Source organism: Leucopleurus acutus (assembly GCF_964270905.1).
Source record: "Leucopleurus acutus genome assembly, chromosome: 4".
In the NCBI taxonomy this organism is placed as follows: domain Eukaryota; kingdom Metazoa; phylum Chordata; class Mammalia; order Artiodactyla; family Delphinidae; genus Leucopleurus; species Leucopleurus acutus.
The window spans coordinates 51146856-51161853 of record NC_139146.1 but is presented as its reverse complement, the minus strand read 5'-3'; the positions used below and the strand labels follow the sequence as shown (position 1 = coordinate 51161853).

At 33.9% G+C, this 14998-nt stretch overlaps 1 protein-coding gene across 1 annotated transcript in view; it reads left to right on the top strand.

The window, feature by feature from the left end:
- DHX15 (DEAH-box helicase 15) overlaps window positions 1-11898 on the top strand; it is a 52548-nt gene extending 40650 nt beyond the window's left edge. Inside the window, exons 9-14 of the mRNA XM_082838325.1 lie at window positions 203-311; window positions 827-1018; window positions 3890-4012; window positions 8239-8429; window positions 9967-10136; window positions 11349-11898. Coding sequence (XP_082694451.1) covers window positions 203-311; window positions 827-1018; window positions 3890-4012; window positions 8239-8429; window positions 9967-10136; window positions 11349-11466 — 903 coding nt within the window. The 3' untranslated portion in view covers window positions 11467-11898. The remainder of the gene's footprint in view (window positions 1-202; window positions 312-826; window positions 1019-3889; window positions 4013-8238; window positions 8430-9966; window positions 10137-11348) is intronic.
- The last annotated feature ends 3100 nt before the right edge of the window (window positions 11899-14998 follow it).

Here is a 14998-nt window from a genome sequence, read left to right as displayed (position 1 = left end):
CTATAAAGATAGTTCATAGAAAGTGTCTGATTCCCTTTTAGTCTTTTTAGTCCATAAGTGTTTTTCTCCTCTCTTTAGTCAGCGGTTTAGAAGAAATGCCAAAAGTTAATAGCTGAGGGGGCAGAGAACAGATACGTTTTGCTTTTTGGAGCAAGAGGATAAAGGAATGTTTAACAGAACAAATGTTTTTGTATTTTTCTAGGATAACACCTATCCTGAGATTTTGCGTTCTAATTTAGGATCAGTTGTGTTACAATTGAAGAAACTTGGTATTGATGATTTGGTGCATTTTGATTTTATGGATCCACCAGGTATGAATTCTCAAAGCATATTTTATCAAACCTTTTAACCAAAATTGACTCTTTCTCCGCATCCTATTCAGTATGTATATTAAATACATTTTACCTGTTTCTTACAATGTGTCAAGATAAATTTTGTGTGTTAGCATTAAAACTAAAAGAGTGATAAAAGAGCAAATTCTTTTTTTTTTTTTTTTCCCTTCAGAATAGCTAAATTATTCTGGGAGTTATTGACAGGGCATGAAAATGAAAATTTTCCCAATTTTTTTTTGGAAGAAAAATAGTTTGATAAACACATTGTTGAGTTAACAGTTATTTAATGTACTTAGGAAGATGACAGTTTTACTATTATACAGGAAAGTTTTGCAATTTTATATGATTCATAGTTTGCTAGATCGCTGTAATTGAATTTGATGACAGTTTGAGTTTCGAGTTTTGTCCACTGTAGAATGAAAAATGAGAATGCTTATAATAATTTGTACTTTGTCACGTTTTTGCTTGGCTGTTATATTGCCTTTTCCTCCTAGCTCCTGAAACTCTGATGAGAGCCCTAGAACTTTTGAATTATCTGGCTGCTTTAAATGATGATGGAGATCTGACTGAATTGGGATCCATGATGGCTGAGTTTCCTCTAGATCCACAGCTCGCTAAAATGGTTATTGCAAGTTGTGACTACAACTGTTCTAATGAGGTCCTATCTATTACTGCTATGTTGTCAGGTAATAGAGGGAAAGGAACTAAAAAAAGCCCAGCTCTTCAAAGTTTGGGTGGACTTCACTTTTGGTTTTGTTTTCTAATATTTAGTATGGTAGTGGATTTTATAGGTGGTTTTAAGGGACTCATTTTGCTTCCTAAATATCTTGTAAAGTAGCTTCATAATGACATAGTATTTACAAAAGTAAATTAAGTCATTGTGCACACAGTATAGTAAAAACATTGGCTCTCTTGAGTGCAGATAAAAATCTCAATAAGAGAATAAGTCTGAAGACATCATAACTGAGTTCTTTGGTAGGTCCATTAGTTTTGCAGTTTATTGCTAAAAGTACCAGAAGAACTTTGTTCTAGTAGCTGGCACTATTAAGTGAGCCTGAGACAAAGCAAACTGTCATTTAAAGAGTGAGCTTTTTTTACATGTATAAATCGTACTGCAGTGGCAATCAAACATTTACTTCAAACTTAGTATCAAATAAATAGAAGTAGTAATATATAATTCTGGGTTTAAAATCTAACCTGATGGTAATTCCTTTACAATGACAGGAAAACACTTGATAAAATAAATATGTCTAATAGATAAAATGGCTTATTTTAAAAATTAGAACATTAAGCTGAACAAATACTATTGTTTTTAATAGTAACAATTCATAAATAAATAGTAACTTGGAAATTAGATTTTCCAAAAAAAAAAATACTGTTAATATAAAAATATACACTGGTTCTTGCAGCGTAAAATAGAAAACGTATTAAGTTTTTACTATCAAAGTACTCTATAATACTAGTTTCAGTACTGGGGAAAGTTGACTTCCAGTCATAGAGTGGTTTATTCGTATTATTTATAATTAAATGCCTCAAATAATTCAAAATCTTACATGTAGTTAAAGGAAATTTTTAAAATTTCTAAATATAAAAATTTTGGCTTAGTTTAGATGTATATTTTAATGGTGTGAATTTTTAATTTAAGAACTAGCTAAAATGTTTTTTTTGCAGAGTTATGATTGATCAGACTCAGAGCAGATGGGCAGGGCAGTATCGAATCATTTTAATGAAATTGTAGTCTCTTGCGGAGGTGGTGGTAGGTTGTTGTCTGCCTTTTCTTATATGTTGTTTTTGCTAGATTCTCCCAGTTGTAGTTAACCCAACATTTTAGTTTTTAGAGAAAGTGTGGGGCAAGAGTTTTAACAGATTGTGTATTTGTTATCTGCCCGGTTTTTATTTTTCTAGGTTCTCTTATCAGGCATACTATACAATTACCATTGTCTGAGTTCAGAAAATTAGCCCTTAAAAAAAATTGGTCATTATGATGCAGTTGAGATCTTCCAACTACATCTCTTATTTGTACTAGTTCTACAAAACGTAGGGTTTACTGGTCATCTTTAGCACATCAAGAGAGTGAACACTTATGTGCAGTGGTTATTAAGCATGGCATTTGTGGGGGAAAACGTTATTAAAGTGTGAGGAAGAAGTCACGGAACTGAAACAGTTTGCTGAGCTTGTAATGCTTTGTTTTCCATTTAAATAGTTGCTGAAGTTTTCGGGTCCTGATATAAATAGTACAAATCAGGGGCCTTATGGAGTGCTTCTTATACCCAATATTTAACTCTGGTAGCTAGTTCACATTAACTTTCACAGCTATGAGAGGTTTCTGTACTTTTATTTATTACCTTGCTTCAGTTACATTAAGCAAGACTTAGTATTTACTGTGATTATGTGTCATTGTCTCTATTTGGCTTCTTTGGAATCATTTTAAAGGGGAAACTGTATGGCAAAGAGTAATTGATACTGTATTTGATCTCACTGTCGATTATTCCCATTATCTTCTATCTGAACTGATAATTTATAATTTTTTTAATTGACAAAGTTTTAAGAGCTTTAAAAATGTGTTCACAAAGTCCCAAGTTGTTAAGTCTTTTTATTTTCATACTGCTATTACGACTATGGAATTGCTAAAGTGAATTAAGGAAAGTTGTATTTCAAAAAATATAGTGCACGCTTTGTATGTAACAACTTAAAGTTTTATGTGAATTAATATTGAGGCTCTAAACAAATACTGTAGTTATATACTTTGATGACCCTTGAAATAATGACCGTTTCAGACTAATTGTCAACTTCTAAAATATTGGATTCTGCTTTTATATTGAAGTCTTCAAATACAGTTTAAAAAAAGAACTTGGGACTTTATTTTCTAATCTTTCTTAAAATGCTGGAAAACTAGGCCGAATATTCCCAGCCTTTTTGAATTTTCTTAATTCAGAGGCGGTTTAACCTTCCACCACTACTGCTATCATCAAAACCCAAGATTTCATGATATTTTTTATGTTTACATATGCTTTTGCTCACCAGTGCTAATAGTGATACCCACCAGTTGGTAATAGCCACAGCACTAGGGAAGAATTACAATAGAAATGTGGCAGTACACTGGTTGGAAAGTTGTTTTTAGCCCTGCAAGTATAGCTTCATCACTTTCATAACCATTCAGTGGATTCAATGGATGGCCTTTTAAAAAATTATATTTAGCTAAAAGGCTATTAACACCGTAATTCTGGCTATTGGTAGAGCTATCGGCACTGGTTTTTGAAATGAGTTGAGCTTCCTAGTATCTTGATGGCCTTCAGAATAGCTGTTTTGATGCCTACTTTTAGATCTAGTTAAAAATAATCAGGTACTCTGTAGCTTTGAAACCCTCTTGTCTTACAGATGTGGTTAGGTGTTGATGTACCAAATCAAGGTAGTAAACAGTCCAAGATGCAGTTGGAGGCCATCCTGCCCTGCCCTATGCTCTGTGAACTGACCTAGCTAGGCCTTGTTCCTCTATCTGTGAATGCGTGACTCATCGATATGGGCGTTTGTGTTGGGCCCATACCAACCTTGTTTAGTCCCACAGTGTTTTGTTCGCCCCACGGAGGCCAAGAAAGCCGCAGATGAGGCCAAGATGAGATTTGCCCACATAGATGGAGATCATCTGACACTGCTGAATGTCTACCACGCTTTTAAACAAAGTAAGTGTAAATTAGATTGAAGGCACTCTTTTGTCTAAATGTCACTTGCAGCATATAAGATGTTTCTTCATCGCACTTTCATTTATTATCCGTGACAACTTTACATTAGAAACACAGAGATCCTTTAGAAAAAAACTCATGACTATCATTTAAAATAGAAATTGCCCATCTTTTCCAGAGTTGTTTACTTCTATAATCAGGGAAAAAGCACTGGAAACCTGGAAAATACAGAGAAATAAAGATAAAATACTTGTATAAAATTTACCATGAACATACAGATTTTGATGTACTTTTGTTTTAATTTTGCATTTTTTGTGAATGGTTTTGTATTATAGAATTATTACTGTCTAATATTTTTACTAATAAATAGCTCTTACAAAAGAGTAACAAAATAGAAATACAGGCTATAAATGTGAATGACCATTCTCAGGCTATAAGTGGTCCATAAACATGAGGAGGAAATTCACCTCTACTTGTAGTTCAATAAATGCATTGTTATTGAGAGGTGCCATTTTCTCACCTATAAAATTGGCAAAGGTTAAAGAAAAATAGTCTTTAGTTGTGTGGGAGTGGGTTTAGTGGAGCAGTCTTACACCAGAGCTGGGAATGTAAATTTATGTTATGTTTATGAAAAGCAGTAGATTTTATGTTACCAAGAACCTTAACAAACTCAAACCCTTTGACCCAGAAATAATCTGTGAGATTTTCTTTTAGTATTCTGTGGACAGAGATATGTTTCAAGTTTTTTATCCCACAGTTATCTATCATAGTAAGGGAAAATGGAAACTACCTAAATGCCCACCAGTAGAAAGATGGTTCAGTGATTTATGCTATAGCAACGTGATGAAATATTGTTCTAGCTTTATATTGTTTTCAGAGAATATTTAGCAACATGAAAAACATTTTCCAGTTATTTGAAAACAAGGAAGCATAGTGGTAATAATACAGTTATTGCTAGATGCTTTTGTTGGAATGCACTATTTATAAAAATTAAATGAGAGGAAAATGTAAAGGGGAAAAAAATGTGGAAATAATTGCAATAGATTCTGAAAGTATTTGATTTCTACATATTGGTAGGTTAACCTGTTGGGTGATACGTTATCAGAGACTGATAGCCCTACATCACCCTTTTCCAGGAATGTGGTGTCTTCAATCACTCTGAAAGTTTGTGGTTTCTGCTGATAAGAATTTAGTTTCCTAATTTATTATATAGACATTCAAATTTTGCACTCCTTGTTTTATTTGAATCTCATTTTTATTTCTCAAAAAATCCTATTTACACTCTTAAAATAGTCTGTTGACTTTGGCACATCTCTTTGGGGATAGGGGTGAATTTATTCATTCAGGGTCCAGAAGTGCTAGAGGGCCAGTATGAGGAACAAGGACCTTAGCAGCCAAATTGCACATCTGTGTCTTACACACGAACTCTGATATGAGTTGATAGAATTGATGAATATCAGATAAGGAAAAGGTAGAGAGTCCTTCTCTTCCTGGATCTGAGAAATTTGGGGCAGATAAGGGAGGTAAATGAAAAGTAATTGAGAAACAGATGAGGCCAATACATAGTTTACGTCAGAAAATTTATTTTATCCTTCTTGTGTCCAAAGTATTGGTAATGCATAATGTTAAAGCCTTTATTCCTGATGGGATAGATCAATTCAAGAAATACACTATATTCCTGTTGTGGTGCGAACTGTATTGCATGCTAGTTGATAACTGTGTGACCACCAGACACGTAACTTGTTAACAGATTGTGATAACTGCCTTGAGAAGGAGCAGATTCACATCCATCTTGGTTCTCAGAATCCCTTGACGTTATTAAGGTACTGTTTTAAGTGGAAATGAAAAGATTTCTGTAGGAGCAGCATGGTTTTTTAACCCTATTTCTCTCACAGGACATTTTAATTCTTTTAAAATTAGGTTGTATTATTTTGTCATTTAAGCTTTTGATGATAACTAGCACAGCATTGTATTTCATAGTTTGGTTTGAAAATGAAATTTAAGATTTATAGTGGAACTGTGTGTTTTCATTTTTACATATAAATGTAACATTACAGTATCTTAGAGGAGTTTTAAGATTTAAATGATAAAATTGCTAAAGAATGCTTGTGCTTTATACACATATTTGGTAGTTGGGAACTTTCTAGGAAAATATTGAACAGTAGGTACCTATAAAAGCTTTCTCCTACCCGTTCTGAGCAGAGGGAGTGTCATGAAGTAGAATGGGAACATCTACTCACTAGATAGATGATCCTTTTCTACTAAATGCTTTTCACTAACATAGGGATGGTAAGCTGTTGGTTAGTTTTAGACCTTTTCCTCGATACGCTTTTCTTAATAAGGTCAAAGGAAACAGAATGACTGGACATTTAGCCTTTAATCACTGCCACCTTTTCAAATAAGGAGAGCTAGTCTAAAAATAACATCAGACTTTGATCTCCACATAATATTTGGACATTTCAGATCCATTTATTGAATTTGGGGTGTTTTAACTATTTTTTAAGTGATGCTGTGTTGTATTTGAAACATTGTGTATTTGCAAACTAGCAGATATTAGCAAATATTTCAGATATTAGTCAAGACGATCTATTTCATTAAAAACAATGATTGATTACATAGTAAAGATAAATTAGTCTTTATACTATTTGTTTTAACACTTGGGAAACAGAACTAGATTTAAGTTATTTTGCAGTGCCTTAATTTCTCTGTGTGTTTGTGTGTGTGTGTGCTAATGGTTTGGCTTTAGATCTTAAGAGTAGTTTCACTGTGAGAAATATATAGCTAGAATTATTTTAATAAAATGTTCCCGTGTTTAGATTTTATTCCTCCCATTTATCAAACTATTTCTCAAAAATTTAGAGACATAGTAAAACCATCAGATACTATTTGTTTATCTTGACAACTTAAAATTCCTATTCTGTTACTCTTTAGTGTATGAATTCTGTGAAAAGTTTAGCATGTCAGAAACACTACACTCCAGATCAGAGTCTGCAAATGAACAACCCTTTTAAGAAGTCCCCCTTTTTATTGTCTGTTTCGACGTTACCTTTCATTAAGCACATACTTTCTTTGTTTCATCTCTGAAGATACTCAGTGCTTTGCTTTAAATGTCAGTATGTTCAGTTGGATACCTTTTATTTCTCATTCCAGATGGGTTAATTAATGGACATTTTAACATGTCAGGTCTTCAATTTAAAGGTCATTTACTACACCATCTATCCACCTACCCTGTTTCTGAAATGTGGCTGCATTTTGTAATGGATAAACATTTATTAATATACCTGTTGTTCCTCTGACAAACTATTAAGAATATGTATATTATAATTCGTAGAATCCTAGAACCAAGGAGAAAGGACTATGCCAAAGATTACTGTATATCACATAGCTGGAAAAGTATCATCATAGTTGTAATATTTTAAGGCCCCCCCCCATTTCACAAATAACCCTCTTAGATTTATTTATCGAAGGGCTTCTGAAGTAAATAATGGAGTTTTCCATTGTGACTTTGAGACATAAAAATGGCACTGTGTAATGTATTACATGATGCTACAGTTTGAGCTCTTATATGAGCATCTCTAGGTTAGTTGGAAGGATTTATCAATGGAGAAAGATCCCTTTGATAATAAAATATATGTAGTGAAATTACTTGAAGTGCTTTGATATAAGCTTTGTTTATAAGAGTGAGTGTTCCAGACATCCTTGTAACCTATGTCACTTGTATTTTAAACCACTAAGAGGTACATGGGTCACAGTAAAACTTCTAAACACTAAGTTTGGGATGCTCTAGCTCAGGAGTAAAGCAAAGCACACAATAGTCACTTGAAGTTCATTTTTATAACTTTTAAATTGTATTTGATAGTCTTAATCTAAGCTTGTTTTTTCTTTGAAAATGAGAAAGACATGGCATTTTTCCAAATTCTCTCAACCCACCCCTGTCAGACTATCATGTTTATGGGTAAATAACTCAGAACAATTAAAATAGTTTATCCAAAACCATTGTTTTGTCATTCAATAGCCAGAAACCTTAGTGCTATTTCTAATTTTGAACTTCACTCCAGATTTTTAGGAAAGTTGATAACATTGTGATTAATTTATAAAAATGATGTGGGTTATTCCCTTTTGGATTACTTAGCTTACTGTTTATAGTGATTTCCTTTTTTAATTAGATAATATACCTGTTTGGATGATTCATGTCCCTCTTATTTTCCCTCCCTCCAACTTTGTAGATCATGAATCGGTTCAGTGGTGTTATGACAACTTCATTAACTACAGGTCCCTGATGTCAGCAGACAATGTACGCCAGCAGCTATCGAGAATTATGGACAGATTTAATTTGCCTCGTCGAAGTACTGACTTTACAAGCAGGGACTATTATATTAATATAAGAAAAGCTTTGGTTACTGGGTATTTTATGCAGGTATGTGGATAATACAGAAGTGCATAATTAAATGTTTACATAATGTTTGTTTTTTATAGCAGCCCTTGGAATCCACATAAACACAAAAATTCAGTTAAAGAGTGCCTATAAATATTGATCTTAAATTTTATGTCCAAATTCTTGAATGAACTGATACACTGAGAAGTTTTTACGTGTCTAAATTAATTCACTAAATGGCATAGTTAGTGATCCAGTTATATAGACATCAATTTTAGAATTACTTTTTTATTAATGGAGTCTTTAAGACACTTGGTGCTGGGAAAGCCAGGCGTGTCTTTTGGTTTAAGTAATAAAGAAAAATAATTTAAAACATTTCATTTAGCTTTGTGTTTTATATTGGAGGCTGAAGTAAAACTTGTCAGGTAAATCTAGTGAGTATTTATTTTAAGGGACTTACAACAGATTATGTTTTTAAAAATGCAAAGTTTTTCTGATGAAAACAAGTCAGTCCCTTACTTGGGATGGGATTGGTTTTAGTTATCTCTTATATATCCCACTTGTTTTTTTCGTTGTCTCCTTTGGCTCTGTCTTTTAAGCAAGATGTGGCCTGCCTTAAGGCCAGATGAGCTCAATAAATAGAATGGACTTAAATGCACTGAGTCAGAATGAAAGTAGATTGGCGCACTGTCGGTATTTGAAATCAAAGCAACAGAATGTTTATTGTGGCATCTTATAAGATCTTACTAGAGTTAGGATTTTCATGCCTTGCTCTGTTATTCAAGCATTATGGATCTCTAATTCTCTTAAGATTAAAATTTATTAGAAATAGGGCATGCAGTGTAGTACCTGGCACCTAGTAGGTGCTTAGTAAATATTTATTGAATAAAATTGAGTTTATTTTCTATTATGTATTATTCATTTCTATTATTCACACATATTCTTTATGTTACTAGAGTTCTAGAATTGGAAAGGGCTATCTTCATCTGCTTTGGTATTTGTTAGATATTAGATGAGTGCCACCAATTGATGTGTTTGATTGTAGATAATTAATCTTTTAGTAGTTGTTCAGCTACCACAAAATTGTCACCTGGCATTAAGAACCTACTCTAGATGGTCTAAGGCAGGAAGGCCAAATACTATATAGTAGGCTTTGTGGGCCCATTAGGTCCCTATTAAAACTATTCAACTCTGCCTGCCCTTGTAGCACAAAAGCAGCCTTGGACAAATGGGAATGCCTGTGTTCCAGTAAAACTTCACTGAAATGTAAATTTCACGTGATTTCCACTCCAGTGTCACCAAATGTTTCTCTTTTGAATTTTTTCCCCTAATCATTTAAAGATGTATAAAGTATTCTTAGCTGACAGGCCTTACAACCATAGGCAGTGAGTTGGATTTGGCCTGCTGTAGTTGGCTGATGCCTGCTTTTATTAGGCAGTGGTAGATAAATATAGCCATCAGATAAAAAGCAAAAGGTGAGGCTTGCTTGTCCCTAATTATATAGGTAGCTTTACACCTCTTTTGTTTTGTAACTAGCACATCAGAAGTATCGTATTAATTTACTGGGTTTTGGTTTCAGGTGGCACATTTAGAACGAACAGGGCATTACTTAACTGTGAAAGATAACCAGGTGGTTCAGTTGCATCCCTCTACTGTTCTTGACCACAAGCCTGAATGGGTGCTTTATAATGAGTTTGTTCTTACAACAAAGAATTACATCCGGACATGTACAGATATCAAGCCCGAATGGTAAGCTCAGCGCCTTTCGTTGTAAAAGTTTTCGTTACCATTTGCTCAGAATGGAATCTGAAAGGAGACTTGTTTTTCGTTTCACTCTGGGGAATTTGGTGTTTTCATCACTAAGGTATATAGTCCGGTGTATAGTTATGGGGCTTTGACCTGATGGTATGGTTACCTCTTAACATGTTTGGTTTGATAAGAGGACAGTGAGATCGTTGGTACGGACATGGGCAGGATTTGGAGCCAAATATAAAGCTACAGTTAACTGATATCAAGAGTGTCTTTAGAGCCCTTCTCTTGCTGTTGTGATTAACTCAAGTCTTCTGGTTCCAGAAGTCAGTCAGTCTTTATATTTTATCTGTCCCACTATAATTAGCTCTCAACTGTTATTTATATGTTGGTGCTTTAGGAGCTAAGCAAGCATTAAAAACTATACCTCTTTTTGTATCATTGCATATTTGATTCACAAAATGTAATCAGAACTGACTTATTTTAAGCAAAATTACCCACCCACTTCACTAGCTCACTACCTCACTCCCTCTTGTGTCCTTTTTTTTTTCCTTTTTTGCCAGAATCTATTCTATAACTTAAGATAGGAAACGTCAGCCAAGAATGGTGGGACTGAAGCGCTTATTTTAGTTGATGTCACTTGCAATATTTCCTACACTGATTTATGACTTTTGACACTGAAATTGTGTAGGATATTATCATTTTATCTTAAATGCTTTGTTGAGAAAAAATTGTATGGCTAAACGTTAAAAAAGATTCAGTCAAGTGTATTGTTTGGGATATAGAGTTATATTTATGGTTATTAGAACTTTGAAAATGAGAGGATCCAGTCATTTGAATACCAGGATGTTTCTTGTATAGAACCTTCAGTACTCTAACCTTAGAGAGGTTGGTCAAAATAGTGTTCTAGAGTGAAGAAATGAATGACCTTATGTTAATATCTTTGTATTAATGTAAAGAAAGGATTTTTTGTAAGAATTTATCTTTTTTTTAAGTTTATGGGAAGTCCACCATCAGAAAATTTACAGCTTATTAGAAGCATACATATCAAAAGTGGTGTTTATAAGGATTAGGCATTTGTAATTTTAACATTGATTTGGATTTGTAGGTTTGCCTTTCTTTATCAGTATATTAATGAGTAATGCCTAACCCGTTAGCAATTCCAGTACTTTAATTGTTAATTTGGTAATTTTTTCCCCCCCTTCTGGACAGGTTGGTGAAAATTGCCCCTCAATATTATGACATGAGCAATTTCCCACAGTGTGAAGCAAAGAGACAGTTGGACCGCATCATTGCCAAACTGCAATCCAAGGAATATTCACAGTACTGAATTCAATGCTTAGAACTGAAGTTATTCAGAGGACAGCTTTAAAAGATGAATGAACTCAAAAGTTCAAGTTGTGCTCTTCACGTTGGTTCAATAATGGCCTTTATTTGAAAGCTTTTTAATTTTTCTTTACAGTAAATATTCCATTCTGATTTCATAAATTAAACATTTATGCCTCCCTTTTGTGTTGACACTGTAGCTCATACTGGAAAAGTCGATCAATGTTTTGCAGTTTATTGAAAGTAGTTCTATATATAACAATGTTATAAGCATTTCTTTAGAAATGGTTGAAAATGCTTCTAAAATGTGATTATCGACCATGGTATGCATGATCGTTGTAATTGTTGACATTCCTTTTAGAAGTTGTGAAATGTTACAACTTGTGCTTATGTAGACACAATCTTCTGTCTCAGTACAGAGGCACTGACTTCAATAAAGTCTATTTATACTAATTTTGGCCACAGCACTTTGATATTTTTGTTCTAGTCTCTTTAAGTATGGCTTCTTCTCTTCCCCAGTGTGGGACTTTTTTTTTCTCTCCTTGAATTGTAAGTGTACTATGATTACATATTCAGCATCTTTCCACAGGGTTGCTCTTTAAAGTAGTCGTTACAGCAGTGTTTTAAAGAACATAGCTTAGCACTTTGTTAGGTCAGGATGTGATCTAATGAGATAAAGTATGTAGTTTTTACTCAGAATTGGATCCCCAAAGACAGAATAATTAAAGGATAGTTTTCTCTTCATCTTAAAGTTCGTTCCATAAGACTGATTATTTATTATTTTGTTACCACATTTTTAGCAGATGTTTTTGTTTTACTTATACCATTCTAAGCACTCTAGTCACTGAAACAAATGTTTGTATTAAATAGACAATAGGAAATGATATATTGTAGATCTTGGTCAGTTTTACTGAATTCTCAGTGTTGGGTGTTTTATGCAATGTACAAAGTAATTAGTGTAGTGTGTTAAAATGTGAACTTTCCATTCCCTGTAACAGGCCACAGACAAGTTAAAAACCCTTTTTTTAACCACAAATGACCCATCAAAGGGTCTTTAGATGCGACCCGTCTTTAGGGTGTGACCCATCAAAGGGTTCTTAGTAAATCAGTTCCTTTTACTTGAAGAGTAAATACTGTACTCATTAATGTCTGGACTTGCCTCTTCTCCCTTTCCCCTCTTTAAAAATATTTAAATGTTAAATTTATAGGTGTACATAGTTGGGATTTCAATATACTTTGAGGCATATATCTAGTATGTGGTGTAAGGGAGTTAATTGGGCAAGTTAAGAGTATTTCAGGTTACTGGGATACTTCTCAGTGTAGGTAGCTGTTAATTGTTAAATGATGCCTAGTGGTTTGAAAGAGTTAATATGCTTCTATTAAGTGCTTAATTTTGGTCCCATGGAGTAATTTACATGCTGAAGTAATATTTTAGGTTTCATTTAAATTGTTTAAAAATTTGTCCTACGTTAACTATTGGCAATATTATATGCTAGCATTTTTTTTTAGGTTAAGAAAGTCTAGGCACTTGATAACACTGTTTACTAAAATGGTAGGTCTTGCCAAAGTAATATATTATCTGTTAAAATTATACCACAGTATACAGTTGGTAAATCAGTTGCATATCGTTATAATCTGACCATCTATCCAATTTTAAATAGGTCTCAGTGTGTTGTATGTGTTTTTAACCTTGTGCTTTTTAAAATCTAGAGTTCGACCATTCGGTTTTCTTATAGAGAAACAAGTTATAGAGCGATATGTAGAACAATGTTAGGTAGTTATTTGGCAGAGTTTCTGGGAATGGCTGGTATTGTTTTTATCTTACAAGTGATGAGTGTGCATTGGGAGTGGCTGCCTGGAAACAGAGCAAACCGAGTTTTTATTCCCTATTATCATGCCTACCAAAATATTAAAATTCCCTCCATAGTAATTCAGAAAATCTTTTTTGAAGGTTTTCTGGAGAGGTCTCCTTATCTCTCAGTTTAAAATAAGTAGAACTGCTTTTTGTTGTGAATATAGTCATTCTCAGTATCTGTGGGGAACTGGTTCTAGGACCCCTTGTGGTTACCAAAATCCGTGCATGCTCAGGTCCCTTATATAAAATGGCATAGTACAATTGGCCCTCTGTAAACACAGGTCCCTAGATTCAACCAACCATGGATACAGAACCCCTAGATACAGAGTGCAGAATAGGTAGCATAAGGAAGGAAGACAATCAGCAAGTAGAATGCTTGTCTGTAAAGGCCGAGGAAATGAACACAACTTGGGGGTATAGGGCAGGATAAAATACATACCCTGTAATCAGTCCATTTAGCTAGAATTGCAAAAATCAAAGGATTCTATGCTGAATTTTTAATATAGTATATGACTTAGTTCTAGAATTTTAGGTTTGTAAGGTACCTGCAAATAGTTGGGATTCTTTTCTAAATAATTTTAATGGCCATCTCCTTTGCTCAGATACTTCAGAGCAAAACCATTACTTTAGAAGACATCTTAATAGTTCTCTTAGAAATGCTGAGCATACTCTTTCACTGTAACTAATTGTTTTCAATTCTTCTAGAGTAAGGTTAAATAAGCCTGGCTGTTCTTCTGCATGATGCCATTTAGTTATTTGAGTTAACTGTCATCTTCCTTTATTCTTATTTAGGCTGTACAGCCTGTTTTCCTCCTCAGCCTTCCTCTTTGATACGGTTTCTATAGATATCATGAATGTTCCTGCTTAACCTCTGCTGGGTGTTCTCTGGATTGTAGTCAATACTGTGGTCTAAGCTGGGCAAAGTGCCGTGGAACTTGTATTTCCCAGGGGACCAGACATGCCATTGCTTCTGTTAATGCAACTTAAGATTACATTACCCTATATTAGTGAAAGTAGAGGAGGGGATTGTGGTCTGGTTCCAGGCATTTTTAGAGGTGCCCTCGTACCATACTTATGGATAAAATAGGTGGATGTTTTATCCGTAGGTAAAAGATAACCATCGTACAAGTGGTCAGATAGTTATCTTGCCATCATCAAGGCAAATGTGTTTATTGAGAACTTACTGCTGTAGTGACTTTTAAGTACTTCTGTTGATATACACCGGCTAGATTTTGGGAACTTTCCTGTTTGGCTTACTGTGAATTCTCTAGCTTGGACTGTTAATTGCTCATTTCTAAAGTGTTTGAACTTAGCCTAGCAAAAGCAGCCTCTGTTATCATACACTAAGTTTAACCCAAACCTGGGAGTTACTTGTATTTGGCAAGTTTCTTGCATTCTTTTAATATGTGGGCCTGTTTTATTCTGTTTGAAAAGATGCTATTTTTTGTAGAGTCTTCATTTATAATTAATAATAGACTGTAGTAAATGGAACCTGATTGAGAACTCATGGGAAAACTACATTTATAACTTGTTTTTAACATTTCTCCCTGATAGAAGTTTTATTGTTATTGGTATTCCTTCATACAATTTTTGTATACATCGCTTAGTAATACCGATCACTGTTCATTTTATTAAGTACCAACTCTGGAAGGCATTGTGTGAGTCTAAAAAAATAGATTGA